The 12,500-nt window shown below is 33.7% G+C and overlaps 1 protein-coding gene across 10 annotated transcripts in view; it reads right to left on the bottom strand.

The window, feature by feature from the left end:
• Nucleotides 1-3,774: 3,774 nt before the first annotated feature.
• The window catches only part of LOC115218071 (zwei Ig domain protein zig-8), a 547,852-nt gene continuing 539,126 nt past the window's right edge, over nt 3,775-12,500 (bottom strand). For 7 of the 10 annotated variants that reach the window (XM_036508046.1, XM_036508050.1, XM_036508048.1 and 4 more), the window contains one exon: nt 3,775-4,810. In XM_036508046.1, the coding sequence (XP_036363939.1) occupies nt 4,704-4,810 (107 nt within the window). In that variant the 3' untranslated portion in view covers nt 3,775-4,703. The remainder of the gene's footprint in view (nt 4,811-12,500) is intronic. The other 3 variants (XM_036508049.1, XM_036508053.1, XM_029787842.2) reach the window with 1 other exon arrangement.

Genomic DNA, 12,500 nt, shown 5'->3' with positions numbered 1-12,500 from the left:
TCTTTTTCAATTTATTTGCCTTTTAATCATATATTGTTACTATTATTATAATTTATAGTGGTAGTGCTGGTAATAGTAGTAGTAGTATTAGTAGAAGTTGCAATATTGCTTATCTTTGCTTTCATATTGTTTTTATTTTATTTTTTGCTGTTCTTTTTTTTTCTATTCTGGAAAAAGAATTTGAATACTGGAAAATGTGTTTGGACTGAGGGCATCAGTTCTTTATGATATGAAGATTTCCCAGTAATAAAACAGCTATCCAATGTTAGAACGACAGACTCAAATGAAAAAAGAAGGTACCCATTGTTAGCAAGAATTTTCCCAATGCTAGTGCCAGGTATTCAAATATAACATACCAAAATAATGCAAACTGAGGTATCCTATTCGAAAACGAAATTGAAGTAGTCTTGTGATATAATATAATATGGTAATAATACAATGAAATACACCAACTGAAAACATGTTTATTCCACAATTCTTAAATTCATGAAATCCAGTTATTAAATTTAGGTACTGTAATAATGAAACTGAGGTACTATGATGTTAAAGTAAAACAAGGTACATTAACAACAGCATGAAGTTATGTAATATAAAAATTATGTATGATGATACTAGAGTAACATAGCTTAATGAAACATCCATGTACCCTATTGATAAAATGATGTACCCTGTTCACACAGTGTATCTCAATGATATGGCATTGTACCTTGTTTTTAAAATCATGTACCTTGATGCTTAAACAACACAGTTCAATGATAAATCTATGCACCCAGTAACTAAAATTATGTACCCCGATGTTTAAACAATGATAAACTCAAAGTACACTGGTTAATAAAATAATGATATAATGTACCACAATGATATATTTGCCATAAAAACTAACAATGCAGCCTGATTTAACTGTAACATGTTGTCTTATATATGGTGTGTGTGTGTGTGTGTGTGTGTATGTATAATGAGAATATTTGTCATTTCCAGTTTGTCGATATTCATATATCTTGCTTCATGTGGGTTAATAATACTTTTTCTTTTTTTTCTTTTTTTGCTTAATGAGAAAATTATTGTCTCATTAGACACACCTGTTTGTGTAATATGCTATATGGTATCAGCCAGTTGCTGCAGCTTTGAAATGGTTGTAAAGAGCTATCTTCATCTTGTAGTTTAGATATGTATATGTAACATCTCATATAAACTAATAATTACCACAGAGAATTGTTCGTCCATCTTTTTTCTAATTATATCATCATCGTTTGATGTCTGTGTTCCATGCTGGCAGAGGTTGGATTGTTTGATAAGATCTGGCAGGCCGAAGGACTGCAACATGCTTGACTACCTACTTCAACATAGTTTCTCTGACTGGATGCCCTTCCTAATGCCAACCACTTTACAGCTTATACTGGGTACTCTTTACATACCACCAACACTGGTGAAGTTGCTCTGCAGCTTGCAAGACTACAAAGCCTGAAACAAGAGGCTTTATGGTAGAAGATGAGAGATTAAAGTATGAAATAAGGACCCAGTGCAGAACAGGTTTCTTCCTGTAGAGAGAGTACCTGTCTCTATATGTGTTTACTCATATATATATGTATATGTATGTATATATATGTATGTATGCATACATATACACATATATATCATAATATATATTGCAGGTATGAGTATATGGATTATCTACCATTGTAGATTTAGTGACTAACTTCTACATAGATTAATCTTCAGGTACAATAATATTTTATAAATAATTAGCAGAGATAGTTGGCCACCTGTCACCTGCACCAATTCTTTCTCTTCTGCATATTATTTTTATTTCATTAATTTAAATAAATCTCAATTCTTATTCCTATTTTTTCACTCTCAACTTCAAGAAGATTCACCTACACTTTAGAAATCTTCCAACAGGTGGTGAAGACAAGTATAGAAAAGACAGATTTATTTACCGGGAATATGGTATGACTAATGTAACCGAAGATTCATTCTTCAGTATCTTGCACCAGCAAATTATTGAGTCTCAACTTCTCTCTCTCACTCAGATACAGTGTATATATTTTAATCAGAGTATCCACCAAGAGATGGCTCAGATATATATATTTCTATTCACTTGTTTCAGTCATTAGACGGTGGCCATGCTGGGGCACTGCCTTTATATGTCAAATATTTTCACTCCATTATATACAATATCAAAGTGAGCATGGGAGTATAATATGCCTTAACTAGGCAGGGTACTCTATCTTAAATGGATTATTCACAACATCATAAATGAAGTATTTACCCTGTTGCAGTTTAAGTCATTATACGAGTTAGTACCCCACCATCTTTGCTGATATATAATATATACAATATGTAAACTGATGTATACTCTATTCTTAATCATTTACTGGCCCCAGCTGGGTGGCAGTGGCCAGAAAGGAACACAGCCATAATATGTACTTCTTCTTATAACACAAATGTCTACTCAGTCATATCAAATACACACATATTATGAGAGTAGAATACAGTGACCTTGTATTAATCTTGACACTATCAACATATACAATACATGCATATATATATTTTATCATAGCTGAGTATGGAAAAGATCTCATATGCTATACATTCACCATCTTAGCTATAGTGTATACAGGATGAGTGTTAACCCTAACACATACTATAGGGCTCCACATTAAGTATATTGAATATCTTAATTTTCTTTCTCATTCTTTTATGATTTCTCAATAAACTCATGATATACATGCACATATGTACACACATACATACTCATATATATATATATATATATATATATGTAATTCCTCAAAAGCAATGTTGTTGAATAGTGACTTCGAAGTTTTGGCCAGCTAAGCCATTGTCAAACTGTTGATGGCTTAGCGGGCCAAAACTTCGAAATCACTGTCAACAACAACATTCTTTTATATGAATAATAAATCTGTACTCCACAAAAGTATAGAGTAACCCATCAGATTAATGCAAAATTGTTTTTAATATAACTAAACATAGAAACGAACATCAATATACATACATATGTGTGTGTGTGTAAATGTATAAAGGTAGGTAGAGAAAGATAGGCACACATATCACATACAAACACATATATATATGCCTTGTTTTCACTCAGGTTTAGGTGCATGTGTGTGTGCATATATATATATATGTTTGTGTCACTTATCTGGAATACATGCATGTGTCTATACAGATTTCAATGAATTTTTTTTTCTATCTTGAAAGCATGTATATATACAGTGCCATAATAAAATTATATATTTTTATCTTAATTGGTTAACTATGTATGTTTTACATATATTTATGCGTATGTATACATATATATTCAATATATATATTTATGTGCACATGTGTATTCAAATAAGTAAGTACCCATATGTATAATACACATACATATATACCTACATCCATACACATATATGTACATATATACATAAATCTATAATAGCTATATATATATATGTGTGTGTGTATATGTATATGTATATGTATATATATATATATATATATATATTATATATATATATATACATACAAATATTTATGCATATTCATATATAATTATATGCATAAATGTGTGTGTAAATATTTCTACATTTTAGTGTATAAACATATACATTTCTCTATTTCTCTCCTCCTCCTCTCTCTCTAATTTCCCTTCACTCCCTCTTTCTCACACGTTTTCTTCCTCTCTCTCTATACATACATACATACATACATACATACATACATATATGTATATACATATATATATATATATACATATATATATATATATATATGCATGTATGGGAGTGTGTGAAGATAGAGAGACACAAAGGGGAGACAGAGATATTTACATGCACTCATATATATATATATATATATATATGAGTGTATGCATATATATATACATATGAGTGTGTGTGTGTATATATGAAAATACACCCGTGCATACGTACTTGTTTGTAATTGGTATGTATACTTTCTCTAGTTCATCTATATTTCTGTAAAAATTATATATATATGTGTGTGTGTATTTTTATAGACTGATGTAAGTACACCCTATTCTTATAGGCTCATGGTTTATAAGAACTTTGTGAGAAACTGGAAATATATATATGTCTCTATATATATATATTGTTTTTTATGCATTTGTATATTGTCTTTATTGTATTTCGTAATAATAAACATAATGAAAAAAAGATAATGAAATATTTTTTTTTTAGAAAATACAAGAAAAAACAAAGAAACAAAAACGAAACAAAGACATATAAGAAAATTAATAAAAAATTTCTTTTTTTAAAAATGCTAAATAATTAATGAAGTTAATTCTGCCAAGTCAACTGGTTCGTTAAAAATATTTGTAGGAGGTGAAATTTCCAATACCATTATGGTGTTGTTCTTCTTGTTGTTGCTGTTGTATTAGTGGTGGTGGTGGTAGTGGTGGTGGTGGTGGTATGTGGTGGTGGTGGTAGAAGTAGTTTGTAACATAATAGTTTTCATATGTGACTCTACCTGTCACCATGAAGAGGAAGAGTGGAGTTGGTAGGGCAGGTGGAAGGGTGGGTAGTTGAAGGTACATGGGTAAGTAGGGGAAGGGGTGAATCTTCTGTGTGGTGGTGGGGGAGGGGTTCGAGGCTGGGTGGTGGTGGTTGGTGGTGGGGGTGGGAGGTAATTGTCGAGGAAGTGAATCTATGATGTATGTGGCAGGAGGCATGTAACCATTACTGGTGCGCCAATATGCCGAACAACAAAGTAGTACATAGAATCTCAACCCAGTGTATTTGGAGAAGAGTACAGCCGTTACCGTCTGTACCCTGAATTGAGGTTCCTGAAAAAGAAAAAAAAAATTATTATTACACACACATAAAGACAGAGAGAGAGAAAGAGAGAGAAGAAAAATTTAATCCTTTAGTATTCAGAGTTCTGTGTCATATCTAATACTTAATCATTTATATTGTTTTGAATTTAACCCTTTAATATTCAGATTACATTGTATTATAATTCTTATTTATTGACATTGTTCTGAATTAATCAGACATTTTCTTGTACCTTCAGGATTTTGATGATGTGATTGTATATCTCTTGAATGGCATTGTACCATTGGTGTGAGTGACTCAATCTGGTTGGTTTGAACATAAAACAGGTAGAATGTTTGGGCTAGATTTGGCTAGTACAAATACTAATGGGTTAATCATGCATTATCATGTAGCTTTGAGATGTTTCATGATGTGATTGTTTATTTTTGGAATGATATTGTAGGGTTTGTGTGACAGGCCAGATCAGGCAAGTTTGAACATAAAATAGGTGGAATATTTTGGCTGGCTTAAATGCCAAAGAGTATACATTAGTGGAAGGCTGAATACATTAGTGGAAGGCTGAATACATTAGTGGAATGCTGAACTGAATAAATAAGCAGATAATCACAAAATTTATGAAAAATGAGGAAAATATTTTGGGATTAAATCAATTTTTAACATTGAAATGCATAATCAAAACAACCAATAATATTTATTAATCCAAATAAACAAATTTTAAAACAACTACATAATTGGTGCTTGCATATACCCATGTATTAAAATGAAAACTAGAATTATTTTGAAGGTTGAGAGCTTACATTATAGAGGTAGTTCAACTATGATGTCAATTAAAGGGTTGTGGATTCAACTGTCATTAAGTTCTCACTATTTTTTCAAGGGTTCCTGTTGTTCAATTTACTCTATACATCTGCATTTATTTTTGGAGGTCGAAACCTAACTTTTTGCAGAAGACTGGAAGTTGCTCAGGCACACATGTCTCTTATCTCCATGCTACAAACATTTACCTAATGAGAAGACCACTGGCTTGGGTTAATACAATTGGCACCAGTGTTTATAATGTCTAATATGAAACCCTGTCAAAATTTAGACAAAGTAATCTCAAATCTACATTTTAATCAATCAAACCTCTATTTCTATCAATAATCTTGTAAATATAAAAACACCACAATTATTCTTTAAAGATTATTATTACCAGTAAAGTTATATGACGGCAATGAAGATGATGATGATGATGATGATGCTAGATCCATTCAAATTAAACTCTGCCAAAATTATTTGTGATGTATACAGTGATCCTATTTCTAGTTGCAAATATGATGACAAAAGCATTAAGTATATAAATAAATATGTTATAAACATAAAAAATATTTTCATGTATGTATCAAACTAAAATATGAAATATCAATATGAATATAACCAAAATTTTGTGAGAAATTAGATGAGCAGAATATGATGGTTATGTCATGTTAACAAGAATAAAATGCAGAAAAGGTGACAGATTTAAATTGTGACTGGGTACAGTCATGGGTGTGAGGTCAAGCTCCTTTCTAACCATGTGGTTTTGAGATTGCTCTATTGTGCAGTAATTTAGGCAAGAATTTTCTCCCAAAGCAATAGGCCAACAAACCCCTTGTGAGTTAATTTAGTAGAGAGAGACTGAAAAAAAAAAAAAAAACCCACCACACACACACATACACATATTTAAACATAACTGTGTGCATGTGTGCATATTTGTTTACATTTAAAATTGCCTGTATGAAAGAATGCTGGATGCTTTTGATGTCAGTTTCTCCTGTCAACAAAGCATCCATGCACTTTGTGTTTTTGAATCTGTGTGGACTAAACAATTAAGAGTTAGCTTCTGGAAGGACATTCACCTGTAAAACAATGCCTCACACTAAATATTCATGAAACCCAGGCAAGCATGGAAAAACAGATGAAAAACATAAAACGAATGAACAAGCTTATAAAAGATATCAGCCACATGATGAATGCAGGAGTGAGGATTTGTGCAGAATGAACAAGTGACATGCTGGGTTGACAAGGACCAGAACTACATTCACATTAAATGATAATGGCATAAAAATTTGAGAGGGAGATTTGATGAGCTTAGGTAAGGGGTTAATGTTGAAAAATAAACCCCATTTGGTCACATTCCATGAGAGTATCTTGGTCAGCCTACGAACATTTCAGCTGACTGTCATATATATATATATGTGTGTGTGTGTGTGTGTGTGTGTGTGTACACACTGATGTAAACATACATGGATCAATTTTATATCACTGTGATCACCGTGACCAACCAGGCTATCAGATGTTGCTACACATCACTGGACACAATGTACTTCACATTGTTTTAGCCTTCAAATGACGCAACCCCGCTGGCTAAGCGAGCAGGCCAACAAAAGAAAAAGTGAGAGAAAGTTGTGGTGAAAGAGTACAGCAGGGATCGGCACCACCTCCTGCTGGAGCCTTGTGGAGCTTTAGGTGTTTTCACTCAATAAACACTCACAACGTCCAGTCTGGGAATCGAAACCATGAGCCTAGGACTGCTAGTCCGCTGCCCTAACCACTGGGCCATTGCACCTCCACATCAATTATTCAAGCAGTGTGAGTCTATTGCCTGAACAAAATTTATTCTGAAATTCTAAGTGATAAACAAATAGAAGCCACCACTTGATAAGCAAGCTATCATCTCCAAACACTTCACCAGTAGAGATAAATCAGCAAGGAATCCTCTGAGTAGTTGCTCAATCTGCAAGAAACAATAACCAATGTGCCCTAAATCACACCATGCCATTTATAAAAATAAAATCACACCTAACAATGTAGTTTTAGATATCAAAAAGACAGGGTAGTCATAGCTGAAAGGCTTTTGAATTTACGTCTGCTCAATGAGAGATAACTTGAGGCTAAACAACACCTTTAGTGACATTGCCTTACAATTAAAATGTATATATTCTCTGCAATTTTCTGATGTCATTATAATGGTCTGTGATTGCTTGAGCTTGTCTATTCTACACCACTCCAGCTTTATCTGACCACCCACACAGCAATATTTCCTCACAGACACCCACATCCAACACAAAAAGCTTGGCTTAATCCTTCTTGCCCCAGACCTATTCCCAGCTTCCTTAACATTAACTATTTCTGTCTCTCACTTGCTTTACCTTCTACAAGTCCTTTCACTCCTAGACAGGTACAGTATATAATCCAAACTGAAAATGTAGGAAACCCTACAAAGGCAGAGGGCATTGTCCCTCTTTATCTGACTGGTGAAAGAAAATAAATCTCACCTTGACAAGAATCCAACAATCACTACATATATCAGGAAAATGTTATCACCCTTTTCCATCCTTCAACAGGGACAAAACCTGATTAGAACCATCACTGACCTGCATGGATAGGCACAGGCGTGCCAAGAAGTTTGCCTTCCAACCACATGATTGTGGTTTCAGCACCTTGGGCAAATATTTTATCTAAACACAGCATCAGACTGACCAAAGCTTTGTGAATGGATTTGTAACACAGAAACTGAAAGTTCATTGTTTATATATATATGTGTGTGTGTGTGTGTGTAGTTATTAGGGTGTTGGAAGTGCAATCATAAAGTCATGGTTTTGAACCCCAGACATGGCAGTGTATCGTGTTCTTGAGCAAACCTCTTCATTGTGCATTACTCCATTCCACTCCACTGCAAATGAATACCACCTACAGCTTTGTGTTAAACCTGTGATTGACTTGTGCCCCATTCAGGTGAAAATCTCGTACTTTCTTCCACTGAAACACCATAGAAACCAAAATAAACTCTGACTGAATAAAACTGTAGATTTGAGACAGAACAAAAATTTAAGGATGTTTATTGGTGAAGGTAATTTTTTATTTGCCCCAATTGAAGGAAACAGAATATAATTTACTAAACTGAACAGGAAGAATATAGGGAATGAAAAGAGAGAAGAAAAAAATGGAAATCGGTAAATATTGAGAGGAGAATTGTAGCTTTTTCCAAATTGTCTGGTGACTGCCTTGTGTTAAGTGAGAGGAGTTCTGGGGATTTTTAGAGAATGGAATCAAAAATGATGGATATCGATTTTTGTCTGAATCATTTACAGTTACTTCCCTTTATAGTGGTTCAATAAAATAACTGCTCCCTTAATAATTCTCAAATATCGATAATTTACTGAGCAAGCCAGAGCGCATGATATAAGCGCGCACGCGCGCACACACACACACACACACAAACGCGGTCACATATACCACACACGTGCGCGCACGCAAGTATACATATTGTCAGATATACCACACTTACACTGCAATACACATTTACACATATACTTAGGTTTATATGCAATAATACAATCATACACACACATAAGAACACATACACATTCTGATGCACACACACACACACACAAATACTCACACGCAAATTACACACATTCAAACAGAGAGAGGGGGGAGAGAGACAGACAGAGACAGAAAGATTTCATAGATATTCGATTATGTTCATATATTGATTTATGTAAATAAATCAGAGTATCATTGAGGGAGAAATTATTTACTTGATGATTAACGAAGAATTAAAGGGAGATAACTGTATCAGACCTCGGCTGAAAGCGCATTTCTCAATAAAACAGGCTTCTAATGCTGTTAGTTTTCATTTTACTCCGCCTCATAACAGGGTCCGAATTTTAAACACTAGGGATTCTGTATCAACACGCATACACAGTCTACTAATTTTTAACGTTATTTAACATTCATTAAACACACTTATCTCGAGTGCATTAACGGAAGGAAAGTTTGGGTTTTAGAAGAAGGGAGGAGGGAGAGCCATAGTTATTTAGTCTACCGAGTGTGAAGTAGATTGTGAATTGGCGAAAAGTTGATTGACGCTATGCATTATTTATAAGTGATAATTAATGAAAGAGCCTCTACATAAGCATTTGATCTATCTAAAATAGCAGGGAACGTACCTTTACATTACATCTTACTATGTTGAAAAGATTGCAGTGGCATGGAACTCAAGCCACAAGATAAGCATAGTTTCAATAAACTATATATATATATATATATATAAAGAGAGAGAGAGATACGTATATATGTATGCTTGTGTATATAAATATGTGTGTGTACATATGTATGCATGTATATAATGAGAAAGTGAGATAGACATACATGCACATACAGACAGACACATACATAAGTATTATATATATATATATATATATCATCATCATCATCGTTTAGCGTCCGTTTTCAATGCTAGCATGGGTTGAACTATATATATATATATATATAATAATATATATATATATACAAAAAAAAGCATTACCATAAAAAATGTATGAAGATATGTAAAGAATGAAGTAGGGAGTTCGAGGGGTAGAAGCCTCTCTAAGAAGAAATGCAATCAAATTTGATATATATAGATATATATATATATCTATATATACATACATGCACACAAAACACACATACTGAACACAGACACAAACATATGTGCAAATAAGGATTCATACCATAGAAAGACAAAATGGACTTGACAAAACAAGAGGAGATACATGTGAAACAAAGTCACTGAAGAGGTCACATGATGTGTAACAAAAAGATAGACAAAGGACATTAAAATAATAATAATAAAAATGAAGTGAGGATCAAGTATACAGTGCGTGTGTTTTTTAACTGGCAAAAATATGACCATCCCCATATATAACAATATATATATAGTGTGTTTGTGTGCATGTGTGAGGATAGGTTTCATAAGAGTTTATATGTGGGGTTGCATGTTGTGGGTATGTGTGTCTGTGTTAGTGTCTTTTTTAACCTATACCTCTGCACTAAGTTACAGGAGTTTATATTTTGTGACTTTTGACTTCTATGTTGTTTGTCTTTCAACTTATCTACAAGATGTTACTGATTTAGCAGAATAATTTTCCTACTTCAGGTGTCAACTTCAAGAATTGTATTAAAATACTGACCCATTACAAGTTGCTTCTTCTATCCCTTTCCCCTCCCTTAAACTTCCTTTCATACACTTCCAGCACTTTCTACCTTCATTTCCCTCACTTACCACCTTCATCTATTTTTTTTTTTGTTTACATATTTTCTCATTGATCTTCATTTCATTTAGAAATCACATTTTATTAGTCTTCAATTAATATATCTATGTGTATAAGGTGGTGAGCAGGCAGAAATGTTAGCACGCTGGGTGAAATGCTTAGTGGTATTTCATCTATCTTTACATTCTGAGTTCAAATTCCACTAAGGTCAACTCTGACTTTCATCCTTTCAGGCTCGATAAATTAACTAACAGTTGCGTAATGGAGTCGATCTAATCGACTGGTCCCCTCCCCAAAACTTTCAGGCCTTGAAAAGAATATCTCTATATGTATGTGTGTATCTATTTTATTCATTTATTAATATATTTTTATTTCTCATCCTGTTTACTACTATCTAGTTCTGTCATTTTTTTTTTCCTTCATCTTTCTCACTTGCTTTCTTTCTGAAAATACTTATAAAACACCTTGCCATGTGTTTTGTATTCAGTTATTAGATCTCTGTAACAGAATGCCATAAAGTGTTCCCCTGACAATCTATGGTGGTTACACATCCAAATACACTTGGAACATCCAATACTGAGTTCCCGATAACTGCAATGGGGAAATGTACGTAGGAACTAGATATTTATACTTGTGTTTATCTCTATTTTCTCTCTGTATATAAGTTGTAACACTTATAATTACAGTTGTAGACTAACCACTATAGTGAAATCTGACTGGATAATGATAATCTGTGTAAACCTCTAACTCACACAGTAGTAGTCATACATCTAATCGCATACACAAGGTGTATGTATGTATGCATGCATACATACATACATACATACAAAGAAGCAAAATTAGCCTCTTGTTGATGTTGAAATTCCAATAAAGTACCTTGGATCTTGGTTAGAAAACAATTCTTCCTCTATTGGCAAGAAATCTTGAAATAAGATTGAGTAATAACATATATGTATATATATATATTTATACATACATATATACATACATAATACATATATATATGTACATACATACATACACATACATACATAAAAACATACATATATAAATACATACATGCACACATACATATATCTTCATATGTATATATATATATATATACACATACATACATAAATATACATACATATATATACATCATCATCATCATCGTTTAACGTCCGTTTTCCGCGCTAGCACGGGTTGGACGGGTTGACCGGGGTCTGGGGAGCCAGGGGCTGCTCCAGGCTCCAGTCAGATCTGGCAGTGTTTCTACACCTGGATGCCCTTCCTAACGCCAACCACTCCGCGAGTGTAGTGGGTGCTTTTTACGTGCCACCTGCACAGGTGCCAGAGGGGTCTGGCATCAGCCACGATCGGTTGGTGCTTTTTTTATGTGCCACCGGCACAGAAGACAGTCGAGGCGGTGCTGGCATCGGCCACGTTCGGATGGTGTTTTTTATGTGCCACCGGCACAGAAGCCATTCAAGGCGGGGTTGGTATCGGTCACGTTCGGATGGTGCTTTTTATGTGCCACCGGCACAGAAGCCAGTGGAGACTGCACTGGCAACGACATAAACATATATATATACATAAACATATATATATATATACATAAACATATATATATACATAAACATATATATATATATACATAAAT

Source organism: Octopus sinensis, linkage group LG12 (assembly GCF_006345805.1).
Source record: "Octopus sinensis linkage group LG12, ASM634580v1, whole genome shotgun sequence".
In the NCBI taxonomy this organism is placed as follows: Eukaryota; Metazoa; Mollusca; class Cephalopoda; order Octopoda; family Octopodidae; genus Octopus; species Octopus sinensis.
Note: the sequence above shows the minus strand (reverse complement) of the source record. Positions and strands in the feature narration are given on the sequence as shown.